Raw genomic sequence first — 16,171 nt, 5'->3', positions numbered from 1 at the left:
TCCGAGAGGAATTGCAGGCTGTAAGGAGAGAGAGAAAGAGAGAGGGGGAGACAGGGTAAGACAAACTACCGCTTGGGAAGGCAGTGGGGCTCTTTGAGTGTCTAGACAATATTTTAGTGCCTTTAGGAGTTTGCTGGCTGTGGCAATTAGCCTGGACTAAACTCTGATGGGATTTCAAAGGTGTTAAAAGCTAGCCGGAACAGTTCTGATGAAACTCCTTTTAATTCTTTTTTTTTTTCATCCATTGAAATTGAAACAGTTTTGCCAAGATGGGTTTGTTTTAACAATCTCCTGTGGAATTCTGTTTACAAGGCTGGTTTTCAATTGAAACCTCTTCAGCTGCTTATTGTATGGGCTGATGGACAGCTGAAATACCTGAGCTTTTAATAGCCCTTAAGCCTATGTCTTTACAGGAAGAGCCAATAATTCACAGACTGTCTCCTACATAGATTAGAAGTGACTGCTACTTTATTTGAGGAGAATTTAGAGATATTTTGAGTTCCAGTCCTACCTGGGATGAAAAATAATTTTAGATAACAAATTCACTCATGAAAAAGAAGCACTTTCTGCTCACATTTCTTTTTCCAAGCTCCACTTAGACTTCCATGGCAGTTAAATACCACATTAGCAACAGGCTGGCTTTGTGTGCAGTGACAGAGCTGCCTACTCTAAGACAAGATAACAGGTTTGTATTCCCTTTAGGAGACAGCAGTACATGGAGCACTATTTTGCTATTTTATCATTTATCCATCTAGTTTCTTAAGCTTGCCTGGTATCTCTTCAGCCTTCCTGTACTAGGGTTTACCCTAGCATGATAATATCCTATACTCCACCCTATATTCCCCAGCAGTAGCATCCATTAGCATTATTATCTTTTGCCTTTTTGTGTACATCACATACATATCATACTATCTGGACTATTACAGATTTAGTATGAGAAAAGGCACCGTGGAGATAAAAATGTTTGCACACATACAAAGCAGTCTTCTGTCTATTTCTCAGCGGTCAGCGTAAAAAGGTTTTTCCAATACAGTGATGGAATATTTTTCTGTCATCTGTAAACTGTGTTATCTTGGAATCTGAGAGCACTTTATGAACAGTAATGAAAACAGTCCCACAAATAACCTCTTAGGTATTTGAAGGCCTGTTTGCACTCGTAAGCTAATTTGCTGTAAAAAAAAATGACTTTCAAACACCATCATTGAATAACTCCGTGTGTCAGAGTTCATTGTCTGGACGAACATGCCTTGTTCTTGACTTTCTCAATTCATTTGGCAGTGAATTAAGATGGTTGGCCCAAGGCATGCATTTTTAGAGTCCCGTGTTCGCTGTTCTAGTAAAACCAGAACAGTTTTAGTAAGCTGTATTAATCCTGTTTAAGAATGCTATTCAGTTCCCACATGTGGAAAAACTATCCTTATATTTCCCTTAATAACAAACAAAAAATGATACCTAAACACCACATGAAAGAGTGAATAAATAGAAAATCTGGAAATAGAAACCTGTTCTCCTTAGTGTTTCCTCTAACTGCGATAAAACTTTCCTTGGAGATCCTTTCAAAATTGTCTTTCCTCTCCATCTTATTCCAAACAGCCAGAGATCTAGAAATACATATTAAGATTCTTGTAGTAAATCTTGTAAGCATGTCAGCTTTAGATGATTTTTCTAGCCTCCCTACAGGAATCCTGGTTAATCCAACTGAATCTTATAATGCTATTCAATCACACATGAGAAAACAGAATAAAATCCTGTACAAGCAAAAAAAACCCCAATATAGCCATTTTCCTCTTTCTGATTATTATAAGTACTTTGTTATGTTCTTCGGTCATCTTAATCATTCTGTTCAACAATTTTTTTTGTCCAGCCCAAATCCTAACTGCAGGCTGTCAGACAGTGGCACAAAGTTGCCTGTTGAAATTGGAAATCCCTCTGGGCTATTCCAATTTATCTGTGCTGAAGGGATGCAAAAATATTAAATGGTATTAGAACGTATTGTAATATTTCTCTTTTGCCTTATAGAACATTAATACTGCTTATTTGACGTGCATTCTTGTTCTGATGAGCTAAGTCTTTGTCCTAAGCCACTAAAGCTAACATGCCGAGAGGCACGATACAACTTGTGAACTTAGGTCAAATACTACATTGATTACTCAGTCTCTCTGATGGAGGCTGTGGTATGGATGTGCTCTACTTGGGAAAATCCGAAGGCTTGATTTTCTGACCATTGTGCCGATTGGTTTTAAGCAACTTCACCTTTATACAGCCATTGTAATTTGTTTATCCAAATTCTCTGTCTCTGTTATAGTGAAGGCATACTCCTACTATGATCTCCATGAGGATCTTTGCTTTTAGTTCCGTGTGTTCTCTTTCAACAAAGGACCAAGGAGTTTACTTGAATAGCACAGTAATGCAAATATAAAAATAGTTTATGTCTTCTAAGTACACATACTCCTTATATTTCAATTTCTTACTTTTGATTACAGGAGTAGAAAATGTGGGTTATTGCAGGTGTTCAGTATTTTATGACTAGATAATACATAGTAATCTCTCAGACTAACTACTGGGCTTAATGCATAACCATACAGAACAGATTACAGAGGGAATGCTCTCTTTGAGTATATATTGTGTATACTGAGTACATTGAAATCAAGGTGTACCTGTGTGTTAATTTTGGCATGAGAGCTCTGAGTGTAGTTGTATGAAGATGTAGACACACAGTTTTTGGCACGTGTTAGCAGGCAAAATATATACACAGGCTCCCTGCAGGATTTTTTCAATCCACATTAAAGAATATTTCTTTTCAGCGCAACTCTTACCTGTGTTAGTAAGGATATTTTAGCTTATGCTATTATCGTGTTCTCCTTCGATATACCCTGACTATAATGTCTTAGAGCAGAGCTAGCGGATGCTATGTCTTCTAAATGACATGCATCAGTGGAAGTCCACTGAGGTCCATGCCAGCCTGTATTTCTATAATTAATTGACTGCAAAATCTTGACGTCTTGCTGTTCCAGGCATAATTTTACCTTAAATAAAGGTAAAAAGGAGGGGTAAAACCCCTCATAACCCCTCATCCTACACCCACACCCAAATAAAACATGAGGTGAGAGAAGAAAAAAGCAAACCACCATACAAAGAATGATTTCTTATTCCGATCAGAAGAGTGCCTCTGCTCTGACGGATTGCGTGTAACAGGCAGGACAACTCTAAGTGACAATTCTTAATGTGTTTTTTCCTTGGATTCCTAGGACTGTTTATCTTGCAAAAATCTGGATCCTATCATAACAACTGCGACTCAGATTCTGAGAAAGTGCTACCCAAAGGAGCCTCTGCCTGTGGCGACACTAAGAAGTTCCTATTCCTTCCCTCTTCCTGGCATCGCTAAGTCTGAAAATCCTTATGAGGGGTCTGAAGGTAAATGGCTGAATGGTGAGTTCAGTAGGAGGAAAAGGAGCATGGCATGAGAATTAAATGTGAGGGCTGGGGAAAGGAGTCTTGGCAGCCTAGTCCCGAGGTGTACAGTTAAAAGTAATCTGATGGCTTACGATGTCACTCAGTAGAGACAGAACTACTCTTCACTTGTCTTGAAGCTTGGAGATTCAGTTTGGAGAATAAATGAGAGAAGATTAAAAGGAGCAGGGAAAACAAAAAAAAAATTCCTTCTATTAACTGGAAAATAATGGAACGGAGTGAACATGGCAGTGACCGGAGATGCCATTGATCCACAACAGCAACAGAGGGAGAGACAATTGTGCCTATGTGTGACTACTTGTAGGTATCACTGCCCTCCATCTGCAAAGAAAAATCTTTCAGTAAAGAATTGCAGAAATGTTATGCTTTTTCTTTCTAAAATAAAAGCAAATAGAAGTCACACTGCATAATAAAAAGATGCGAGCACTTCCTGAAGTGCACGGACAGGATAGCTGCTCTACAGAAAAAGAAGAAATGGCAGACTCCATGGTACCTGCAAACAATTTCTCTGTTGCTTTCAGCTTCACATGGAAGATACTCAAATACTATAACGATGAAAGCAGTAAAATACCCTAATTTAGATAATATAGATTAAGAGCATCCTGTAATACCATTGCACCCAAGCAGAAAATCTCTGTATTGCTTTGTAATACGAGTTGGATCCATATCATGGTGATATTTGTCATGGTTTGGAAAAGCAGTGTTCAAGTCCAAGAGAAGAGAGGTTTAAAAAGTGGGAGGTTCAGTGCCAAATTCCTTTATACTAGATTCACAAATGGAATCTGCTTTAATCAGAGTTGTGGTGGGTTGTAGTTTGAAGGCATTTGTGGCACATACAGAAGAGATGGCAGAAGAGAGAACCTGACAGGGATATTAGGTTGAATGCCTTTGCCTCTATGTCTTTTCTACTTCTGCAGGTGATTATGAAAGTGATGGAGAGGAAGAGACTGAAAAGGACCTGGATAATGAAGATGTGGAGAGTAAGGAGGAAGTAGGTTTATGAGCCATAGTTTCCTTAATCAACCACATACTAGAAAGTAAAGGTTTTCATTGTTCCTTTTGACATCCTGATAAGCTGTCTAACCAGAGAATGCAGATATGCACATAGTCTCACATAAATACACTGCGTAAATAATAGAAGGATATTTGAAAATTGAAAAAGAGAAAGCTTTGACTTTCATTGAAAACAGTTCCCTGAATTTATTTTATTGTCATGCTTTTCACCCAGGATGGTGCAGGTTTGTCGACTTCTCTGTTCCTGCAGAGAGACTGACCAGTGGCTATTAGAAATGTGCACAGTCAAGGATAAATGACAGATCTTTGATTCCTCTGGGTGTAGACCAGAAATGGCACTTAGTAGGGGAAAGATGAACTATCACCTGGGAAAGGCTAACCCTCTCTTTCTTCTCATATCAGAGCATATTTGAGTTGTGCACCTACCCTAAGCAAAAGGTTAGTTCTCTCGAGCCACAAATGATCCTTTTGAACCCCGATTCTTTCTTTATTGGTTGCTGCACACAGACAAATAATATAATGAATTATTAGACTTTTCTGACTTCTCTCTTTGCACTCTCTCTGTAATGATCTAACTCATAAAAAAATCCTCCCCTAACAGTTGAGGATGAAAGAGTAAACTTTTTTATTGTGAAAATGCATACAAGCACATATGCAAATGTGAAATAGTGAATGCTAGTTAATAAGACTTATCCACATGAAGCAGTTTGGGAAGGCAAATTAAAGAAGTGAAGCTGCAAATGCAGTCTAATTGGATATGATTGAAACTTCTGTGGAAGGGCATTTTCCTTACTTGTCCAATCTTTTTCTTCTCAAGTACTAAACCAATGTCACACAACAAAAAAAGGAAGTTAAAAAAATAAACAGCACATTAATTCAGTGTCCTAACTTGCCCTTGTCTGGCTGTTTTTATCTGAATATTAGAGCTCATCAAGATACTCGTTAGGAAAAAGGTTCATAGTGAATTTATCACATTAATTAGTTATTCATTCAGAAACAGATCCTATATGCCTCTGAACTATTTCATTATTCATAAGGATTTACCGAGTACATGTAAGCAGGATTTTTTTGCCTAAGAGTTTGCTCTGAATGTGAGTTTTAAGTACCATTTTCTGATGTGTTGGTCATATATCTCCCATGACAAATCTTTCTACAGGGAAAGCAAGCAGTGAATGGATAATGAACTTTCAGTTTACCTTTTTTTGTATGAGATACCACTTGCACAGTGTTTCCTGGTATGGATGTGATTTACAGATATTTTCACAGCTACGTAACATATATCTATGTGCATTAGGAATATCAATCAAACAGTTCCATGAAAATCAAAATCATCACATCAACCATCTATGCTTCTCAACCCAAATCTTCAGCTAGTTTGAAGCTGCTTATGCATCATTATGCTGTTAGTGGCAGATCCTTTTAAACTGACCTCAAATACTCTGTTCAGCTCTTTATTGCCTTTTCAAATAGTCCCAAACAGCAGTTCAAACCTGCTTTGCAATACAAGTGTGTCTCAAGGCTTGAAAAGCCATTGGCTCTTTTGCATTGTGTCAATTTTTACATTTTTTTTCTTTTGGTAATAGCTTGAGAAATTAATCTGTTTATCTGGAGCGAATCACTTCTTTGCTGGCATTTGGTGGGGCATACTTACATGTTGAATTATTTGAATACCACACACCTCCATATCAGATAGAAGAACCAAAACTGACCTATGTCAAGAATCCGGTCATTGCATAAGAAATGCAAATGGGGCAAGAGGGAAGGATGTAAACCTGGCAGTGATGACTGCTCATTACACCACAGTGCTATACAAATAATTCAACATGTAAGTAAGCCCTACCAAATGCTAGCAAAGAAATAATTAATAGTTGTTTTTGTATTTTATTTTGAAACCTCCTAACATGAGGTGCTTATAAGAAAGTTGAAGTTTCAGTCTTGATGTTTTTTCGAAGCTGTCTTTCACGATATCTCTGCTTAGGTACTCAAATACCAAAGCATCAAATTCCCCTTTTTCATGTTGCAGTTGTTCCTCTTATGCCTCTATTTTCCATTCCATAAAATGATTTTAACAGCCTTCGTGAGTATGGAAAGAAAAGTTATAGCACTCATTATATGAGTAGGAGATCGTTAGAAATCAAGGGTATTATGTAGAATATAACTTTCACAGTCATCTCGTGGAGCATGTTTAATATACTCCTTTTTTCTGTTTTTGTAGGATTATGATTTGGAGACAGATGTGAACAAATTAAAGACAAGGCCAGTGCTTGACCGGCCAGAGGAAGAGCTTGGACAATATGAGGCTATGTGTCCTGAACTTTCCCATAATTTTCAGGTACTCTGAGTATGGTTTTCTTTATTTGTGAATATGAAAAAGTTTAAGAAATACTTGGAAAGGAGTATTGACAAGAGATAGATATACAAGGCTATTGCAAAAGGAAGCCTAGATGTCCTGTAGGACTGGAAAAACAAAGATTAAGACTTTTTGCTATAGTTTATTGGTGTGAATCAAGAGTGGTAGAAAGAGAGCGATGTTATTTGGTGTGTATTTGACTGGGTACGGATCAAGTAAGCACTATTGAATCAATTGCCATATGAGAAATTTGTCAGATAATAATTTGTATCCTTGCTGGCAATTTCAACAGCAGTATCAAGACCAGACTGAGATGTGAAAAATAAATACTGTCAACTAGTGTTTTAAAGGAAGTGATGGAGAAGATTGCACAGCCACTGAGTGAAATGCACTGTTCAAATCATTGTTCTGTGGCAGTCTGGGACTGCAAATGAAGAGGAGTGTTGCACTCATTACAAGTCTTGGAATTCAGGAGAGCTGAAAGCTGTGATTCAAATATGAATGTGGAAAGCATCACTGGCTTAACGTATCTCCTGAAGACACAATGCTGTGACACTTATTATGACCATAAGTAGTCAAATGGGATTAATTTATACATTTGCATGAAGGCAGAGGTGGAGTTTTGCATGACGAATTGGCCTCCTTTACCCTGCTGAAAGGTTTATATTCTAAAAAAATGCCTTGCAAATACTCTTCCCTAATTTGTTGGAAAAATCAGCTTTGGTTGGAGATGACTTGCCCGGATGACTCAGCCTGATCCTTTTAGTTTCTGAGGACTACTCTTGAAATGGCTTTGTGGATAAAGAAATTCTGGCAGGTGGTCCATGGGCTGATTTTACTTTGACTGTCTTATCAAATGAGTACAGTTTTGGGAGATTTTTAAATATTTTCTCTTTCTTCCTTGAAAGGTTTCTTCTGGAAGGAGGCGCTATCTATCTTCCGTGTCTTTTAATTTATTCTGCTTTTTTAATTTAAAGGAGTTTGAATCAGAACCTGAGGAAGAGAAGACCTTGGAGGACAAGACTGAGTCCTCTGCTCCCTTTCATTTCATTCCAAATGCTACTTCTGTGAAACATGCAAACTACAGATGGAGAAAGCAAAGTGCCACAGAGATGGGACCAGATCCAAAGGAAAAGGATTTCAAAGTCCCACTGCAGAACCTGACGAAAAAGGAGAAATGCAGATGGCATCCGATTGATGAAAAGAGAGACATCATAAAAGCAGCTCAAGATGCAGGCTCCTGTGAAGATGAAGATAGAGCCAAGAGTCACGCGATTACTTTGCGTCCTCTCCCAAACGAGGCTGCTTGGTACAAAAAAATGTTTTACTCTGAATGTGAGTACTCGATCAATCCTAGTCCTGGAGGGAGGCTGGAGAGCTCTGATGTAGCGACAAATCTTCTGGAGAAACACCAAGGGGATATCCCATTCCACAGCCCTCGCATCTACATAGCTAAGGCAAAATGTGTTAAATCCATACCAGACTACAAAGACTTGGCATTTCCTGATTTCTGGGGTCACCAGTCACCTCCTTACAGCAAACCCATGTTGGAGCGCAAGTATGGGGTTCAAAGGTGATTGTGCTTTAATATAATTGCCACATTGAGAGCTTTCAGGCTCAAAACTGGTTTATGTAGGTACTATCACATCTCTGAATGTTTTAGAAAGTTATAGAACAAATTTTGGGCTATCTGGTGATTTGTCACAAGGAGACAGGCCAAACAGCAGGATGGTTTTATTTAGATTTTCCTCCAGGGGAAAGGAGAATGACATCTAAGTGGATTATGAACAGGATTAGGAGTCAGCAAGCTTCTTTACTATCTCTGACATTGACTTTCTGTGTGTCAGTGGGTGAACTGCAACCTGTCTGTGAGTTGGTTTTTTTTGTCTCATAGGTGAAGATGGTAGTGGCAACCTTGGAGTGGGATTTTTCTGACTTCTCTGAATCCATAAACACCCCTCTGTCTCATACTCCAAGTTTTATTGATTAAACTAGTTATTGATAAATGTATCAATGTACGTGATGGGATTCAAAGCTTGTCAAAACTCTGACATAGATCTACTAGTGCCTTTTCCTTAAAAGAAGCAAAACCCAGAACGGGCCATGAATCTGTGAATTTGTTAGAACACACATGAGAACAGATTCATTTTAGAGATGGTGAAGACTCTGTGTTGTTTCAGGATACTTTTTGCCTTCAGTCTGTATCTTAACCCACCACCTTTAGCGTATGCAATGACGGGTCCTATCTGGCTTTATAAGGAGAAATTCTTTCTGTCCTTTCAGAGCTGTGTGTTTGTGTCAGTTTATTCTCTGGAATCTCTCTGTCTACCTTTCTGCTGCTGTGTCCCTTCTTGCAATACCTCTTGCTTTCTCTCTGCCCCATGAGGTCCTCCAGAAGCTTCTCTTCCTTCCCTAGCATGTACACCTGCTTCTAGGAAGTCTCTCATGAGCTAGAGAGCATCATCGGGGGCAATGTAAGCAAGTTGTTTTTCCTCCCTGCTGTCCAGCCTACTAGGAGAAGACGGCATATACGGCATGCAACATGCAGGAAGAAATAAAAACAGATCTCCCCCATGGCACATTGCTAAAGGCTGCTGTTTTTCTTGTGTTATTTCGGGTGTTCACATGAGGAGAAAGTTGTGTTTTGAAGCTGTGCTGGGAGAGCAAGCTTTTCTTATAACTGCCATTTCATTTGTTCTGTGTGTGGCTGTGTGCAATGACTTTATATTTCTTTTTAGTGGCATAGGGAGTTATTAGCAGACACCAAAGAGGCTGGATTCAGTGCTGAACATTAAAGCTGATCAACACTAATCAAATGGCATTTGTGAATACCACTAATTTCTGACCTCTAGAGAGATAATGATTCTTTCTTCAGCAAATATAAAAGCTAAAGATCTTATTTAAAGGTGAAATCACTCTACCATCTTCTCCTTGCACTGTTGCTCTAGAAGATTTGCTTTTATGACTATAATAACATGTGTAACCATACAGCTAAAAAGGGAATAATCATATCATGCTTGAGGGCATAACATGATTGCTGCAAAGGTCAAGAATAAAATCTGTTCCACAGATCAAACGTTCCACATTTGATCATCTTTAGGGATCAGAGAACTTCACTTTAATAATGAGTAGAAATTAGCTTGATTTAGAGTCAAGATTCACTATGAGACAAACTAGTAGGTTTATAAGTTATGGCAGATATTTCATCACGGGGCAAGGCTGGCCATTTGAGAGATTGGCATTGACTGGGAGGACATGGGGATAAATCAACCTTGACAGAATACTGTAAAGAATAAAAATTTTACAGTCAGTCATTTAACCCAAAAGGCAACGTGTTCTAATGGGAATGGAGCAGAAGCTTTCTCAAACAAACAAACAAAATATATACACACACAAAAGAAGTTCACTTGAAATTAGCACAGGGAAGTTCTCTTTCCTATCAGTCCTTCAAAAGAATTTTCTAAGCTTCTTCATATTTATTCTGTAAGATTGTCCTATACCAAAGTTTCTCACGGTGTCATTATGACTTGTCTTATTTTTCCCCTAGGGACAAAGTATTGGATGACGTTCGCCGCTTAATCCAGCCAGACGATGTGATAGGCAGAACTGTGTTTGATTTGGATGAGCCCAGGTGGGTAACTTCAACTGAGTACTATAACCAGGGGCACTGTCAGTGCTGGGTTACGTAGCAAGCTCAGTCTTCTCATTCAGCTCTAATAAAGGTATAGAAGAAATAACCTAGGAGGTAAAGGCCCAACAGGAAAAATATACAAGACGAGTAGATTCCTGGTATGTTTCTTTGGGGAAAGGATTTATTGTGGAAGTCACTGGAACAAGCAAGCCCCAAAACTTTCTAGGTAGAACAAGAAAATCTATAAATCAAAGGGACTAAATGGTGTCACTGGCTATGTCTGCATTGAAACAGAAGCATGTAGGACAGCTCTGGGAATTGTACTTCTGAACCCTGATGCCGTCTGTCTGCACTCTGAGGCAGCATTTCCCATTGAGAGTGTCTGCGCAGCCGGTGTCACAGGCTGCAGATGTAGTATGGCACTTACAAAAGGCTTCTGAAAACAAGCATCTCGCCTTGCGAACTCTTCTAAGTGCTCAACCACGGCCAGCAATTGTGGCCTTTGAGAAGGCGTAGCACAGGGCAGTTGAGAGGGTCCTAAATACAAAGAAATTGCATTCAGAAGAAAGATGAGTGACTTGGAGAATATTCTTTAAAGGAAATAAACAAGAAGGTCAGTTTGAAGTAGGAGAAACTTGTGAGGTTGCTCAGGATGAATTTAAAGGTTTATAAGCTTTAGGGGAAGGAAACTATAGCAATGAGGGAGAGTAAGTATATAGTAATAGTAAAAAGCTGTCTTGTGCAATTAATAAACTAATGGGAATAACTCAATGGGGAATGTGACTGGAATAAAGAAAATAAATATGAACTGGGGCAAAAGACAGCATTGGTGAAAGAAGTTGTATTCTCACAGTTGAGAAGAGTACTGCATCGGACAGGAATATTATGAATTTGTTTACCTACTTCTCAGAGTCCTGTTTTTTTAAAAAAATATATTAAAACCTATTTTAGCATACAAAAGGTGGCAGGGAAGGCTTGTTTTTGAAACAACCTGCTACAGGTATCTTTGTTTTGATTTACTGCAGTCACTCAAGCCCAAGGCTTCCAGGCTCTCTGACATTCTTCTCCAAGTTTGAATCCGGAAACCTTCGCAAAGCCATCCAAGTGCGTGAGTAAGTATGCCTGCCGCAGCTGTCATCCAGCCAGCCCTTCTGCTGTGACCACAGTATAAAATGCTGGAGTTCTCCTTGGTTTGGAAAAAGCTGGCGAGGAAAGCAGATTATAAGACACAGAGCTTGTCATGATTCCCAGTGCTTGGATATCATGAAAGTAACAAGAATGAGAAAACAGCTGAAAATGTTTTGATGTGACTAACATAGTGTGAGTATTTAATGGTGTGTTTGGGAGCCGTTGGTTTGATGGTGTTCTTTGACTCTCACAGCATATTAGTGAGTTTGATTGTATATCCTGCTGTTCTCAGCAGATTCAGCAGCAGGCTGGTGGGGTATTCATGACCACCATTTTTTCTGGTCATCCTTTGCAGGTTTGAGTACGACTTAATTATGAATGCAGATGTGAACAGCAACCAGCATCACCAATGGTTCTACTTTGAAGTCCGTGACATGAAATTAGCAGTTCCTTATCGCTTCAACGTTATCAACTGTGAGAAGTTCAATAGCCAATTTAATTATGGTATGAATCTCTGGGGGATTGGGGTAGTCTTCTGTTTTAATACCCTAAGGGTTTTGAATTTACCTAAAGTATAAGGAAGACTGTAAGTTTAAACTTATCTGCCCTGAAATTCACTGGGTAAGTTTGGATTTGTCAAAGGACCATTCTCTATCCACAGGAGGAGTAAGCTGAATATTGAGACCTCAGAGAGGATTTGTGGGGGGAAAAAAGTGTCGTTGTTCTATGTTAAGAGATCAGAATGGAAAAATGGCACTGGGGTTGGGTGTGGGGAAAAAGGCAGTCTGTAGAAATGAATGTACAGCACAGGATTGGAAAGTGCTTCTAAAATCTAAAAAAAATTAAATAATCCCCAAGCAAATATTCATGACTCTTTGGGCTTCTCCAGAAAGACATCTCTGCCTTCAGACCTGCTAAGGCTTCTGCTGATTAAAAAGAAATAAATATATATATATTTTCCTTGCTGCCTTTGAGATTCTGTCATAGTCTGTGGTTCAGGAGGAAGGTGGCATTGTTCAGAAACAAGCAGGGCAAATCCCAGTGCCCATTTTAGGAAAGAAACTACTACTTCTGTATGGAGACTGTGGGTTGAATTCTTAACTGGCATAAGCTGGTTTATTTTTTTTATTTGTTTCCATGGAGCTGAGTTAATTTGCACAGTCTCAAGGCCTGACTCAGAATGTTTAATAAGGCCTTAATATCAGAGTTTGCATTCACCTGAAGAACCGTGGATATAGCCTTTGACATCACCAGGAGAACTCTTTCAGGATCAATGTATCTAAACCAGATAGTACTAGGAGCTGGGATGACTTGTCACTTGTATTTGTGAAACTGGCTGGGTGAGTGGCATAGTGAAATATAAGGCATTTTCCCTTTAACCCAAAGGGATGGAGTTCAAGTATTCATATAGGTCCCAAATGAAAATGATTTTTTCCTCCATCTTATTCTGTTTCCCTGAATTACCAAACAATTCAGGGTGGTGTGCCTGGCAGCAGCCTGAAAAAGAAGTATGTTGAGGTCCTACTTGTAAACCCCAATACAATCTCTGGTAGAGCCACCAGCAGCTTCATAGCTAAAGGTTCTGGCTGATATTGGTGGAAGATTCCTTGTTATCCACTAGTTTGGCTGTTGTCAGCATTTATAATCTCATTTTATGCACCTGAAATTGTACATGATTCACATGTTCAAGCATGCAATGAAAAATATATTTGGAAGAAAAATGTGAAAAAAACATCCAGTGTAAGGAGGGAGGCTATGAGATGGCTTTCTTTTGCATGGCTTGTACGTGGTGTTGGCTGTTAAAACAGTTCTTCTGTGGGTTACTTGTACTGCTCTGAGAAGGCAGTGGAACTCTAGATTATCTGGCTTGGCTGAGTGAGGTGCACTGCCCCTTCCAGGACATGCATAGTATTTATACAGACTATTGGTAAGAAATGTTGTTTATTTACTACATTCCCTCTGTGCTTTCCTGGGCTAATGCCCATGCTATAATCCTAAAAGCTCCCAGTTGTGATGTAGTGCCAAAGTGCCGTTGGTGGCAATACTTTACAGGTCCTGTTCACTGACCTGTTTTGATTTTCCCCTTCCTTTTTGCTCTTGGTTAGATGGCACTTGTAACTTTGATATTGGCAAAAAGGATGTTTAATAAAATAGTAGTGACCAGGAGCAGAGTAAGTCAAGAGAAGCAGCCTCCACTTCTCTCCTTTCCCCTTTTCCACTAACTCCCTCTACCGTGGAAAATAATGGGACTTTTTCAAAAGCCTGATTTGTATTTTGTTTTCGAAAACTGAATGTTTCCATAGGGAAAGTGGGAAGGAAAAACTAATAGTTTTTTTTAAAATTAAAATTAGATGGCAGACCAGTATCATCCATCACTCTAAGGTAGGGGGAATGTGTGTCCTATGGACTCTCAGGGAAGGGCAGCAGCCCCCATTTGGGATGTTGAGAGCCCTGCAGACCCTGAGACTTGCATTGGTTGTCTGATGAACAGGTCTGTGTCTCTTGAAACTCATGGTGGTCTGTGGCCTGGAACGAAGCATAGAATTGTTTTTTTAATGTGGCTCATATTGTTGATTTAAGAAACACCAGTATAGAGGTTATTCCTGTCTGCGGGCTAGTTAGTTATACCCCCAACCACAGCCAAAGGTGAGCTGGAAAGGCATTTCTGCTGGTACAATTTTCAACTCTAAAAGCACTGGAGAGTTTAACAGAGACACATAAAGGAAGAAGGGAAACTGAATAGCTGCTTATGGAAATAGGTTATCAGTATTAATGATTTTCAGGCATCACCTCCTTTTAGCACAAGAACAGTCAAGAAAATGCTCAGGGGACAACTCATCAACATGCATAAATACTTGAAAGGATGGGGTTTTTTTTTTCCTCCTTTCCTAAATATGCTTTCACATAAGTGCTGCCAGCAGCATTGCTGGGCTCAGCTGTGGCTGTGCTGGGTCCCCTGGAGATGGCAGGCACCACCCTGGGGCAGAGGCCACCACTGCCAGCACCTCTCCAGAGACACCCTGTTCGGAGAGCTTTGCTGGCAAGGGCAGGATCCTCGCTGTACCTGTGAAAGAACAGCTAGGTATGGAGAGTAAAGGAATTTGAAACAAAAACCGCCTGCCGGTGGACTGGCTTCATGGAGCTGTGAATACAATGTATGTGCAGCTCAGATCAGAGAAAGCCTCCTACCTCAGGGCATGAAATGGAAATACCTTGGAGATCAGGAAGAAGTCATCTGATATAGTGCGGTACAAAGATGGATGCTGTCATTATCAGCATTTGTGACACATAGGTATCATTTGGGTCTAATGGGAAGTTTCAAACCTTCTAGTTTTGCTTGCTGCTTTCTGAAGGTATGGTACTGTATGCATTGCAGACGTCTAAGGCTGTGGTCGGATTAAAGATTCAATAATGGTGCAGCCAAGCATAAAATATTTGACTAACTGAAGTACTGATCTTCTTGATACCTCATTTCTTATTCTTTTCTTTCCTTTCCTCTGTTTGTAAACAGAGGGGATTGAAGTCCTCCTTTGCAAAGGCCAATCGGATTATTTATTTTCTAATTAATTCCATTCAGCTAATTTCTTCTAGAGGTGGTTTTTTTTTTTACAGATATGGCTACATCGGAACAGAGCATGGGGCTTTGGGAAATGTATGTACTTTGCATAAACTGTCTGCAAAGAGAGCACAGACAAAATAATGATTCTTCTTGTTTAGCCTTTTCCTCCCCATCCCTGTCTTTTCTAATCAGCGAAGTCATGTCACTTGAAACGGTCTTATTTTATGTAGGCATGCAGCTGGTCATATATTCAGTGAAGGAAGCACTCCAGGGCAGGCCTCGCTGGCTTCGAGCAGGCTATGATATCTGCTACTACAAGTAAGTGCATTTTTAGTGAATAATTTATGGCTTCCTTTCCCCTCCTGTTAACTGTATTGATGTTGTTAACCTTTGACTGCCAGTGCCACCTGTTTCAAATGTCTCTAAATTGGTGCCAGTTCAATGTGTTGTGTGCTTTCACCTTCAGAAAACAGCTGCAAGTGAGATCTCTATATTAGATGCCTGGGGAGAAGCAGGGCATGTCTAGAATTCCCTTCCCCGGGAGGATGAAAGGGAGTGCTCAATCCTTGCTGATGCAGCCAGGGATACAAGGAAGCTTAACCCACAAAGGTAGTGGAGCTGGCTTTTAGCCTTGTCCAAGAAGAAATTAGCTGGATCGGCTCATCGGTTTTCTTTCATGTACACTGACTTTTGTAAGAAATGTAGGAGCTTAGGAGCTAAAGAAAGGGTGAGGATGTACATGCGAGTCTTTTGGGTGGGTATGTGTATATACACTATATACACCTATGCAAATCTATTAGTAGAAATAGATGTATGCAAATGCACATTTGTTTATTGGTTTGTGAATCTATCTCTATACCTTCATGAACTTCTCTTCTCTGCAAAGCTGAAATTCGCACCCAAGAAGGCAAAACACACTTAGTGGCACTATTTTAACCTTGTCCTGAAAGAAGAAACAGTAGGGCTTGGCTTTACTTGCTGTGTCGGGAATTTTGTCTTCCTATTTGGGCCACACAAA

At 39.6% G+C, this 16,171-nt stretch overlaps 1 protein-coding gene across 3 annotated transcripts in view; it reads left to right on the top strand.

Annotated features, from left to right (window-relative positions):
- The window catches only part of AGBL1 (AGBL carboxypeptidase 1), a 285,385-nt gene that overhangs the window by 59,656 nt on the left and 209,558 nt on the right, over window positions 1-16,171 (top strand). For 2 of the 3 annotated variants that reach the window (XM_054077987.1, XM_054077986.1), the window contains exons 8-15: window positions 3,249-3,429; window positions 4,389-4,462; window positions 6,701-6,817; window positions 7,813-8,408; window positions 10,383-10,466; window positions 11,492-11,578; window positions 11,950-12,098; window positions 15,384-15,471. In XM_054077987.1, coding sequence (XP_053933962.1) covers window positions 3,249-3,429; window positions 4,389-4,462; window positions 6,701-6,817; window positions 7,813-8,408; window positions 10,383-10,466; window positions 11,492-11,578; window positions 11,950-12,098; window positions 15,384-15,471 — 1,376 coding nt within the window. The remainder of the gene's footprint in view (window positions 1-3,248; window positions 3,430-4,388; window positions 4,463-6,700; window positions 6,818-7,812; window positions 8,409-10,382; window positions 10,467-11,491; window positions 11,579-11,949; window positions 12,099-15,383; window positions 15,472-16,171) is intronic. The other variant, XM_054077988.1, reaches the window with a different exon arrangement.

The sequence above is a fragment of the Cuculus canorus genome, chromosome 12 (genome assembly GCF_017976375.1).
Source record: "Cuculus canorus isolate bCucCan1 chromosome 12, bCucCan1.pri, whole genome shotgun sequence".
Taxonomy (NCBI): Eukaryota; Metazoa; Chordata; class Aves; order Cuculiformes; family Cuculidae; genus Cuculus; species Cuculus canorus.
Note: the sequence above shows the minus strand (reverse complement) of the source record. Positions and strands in the feature narration are given on the sequence as shown.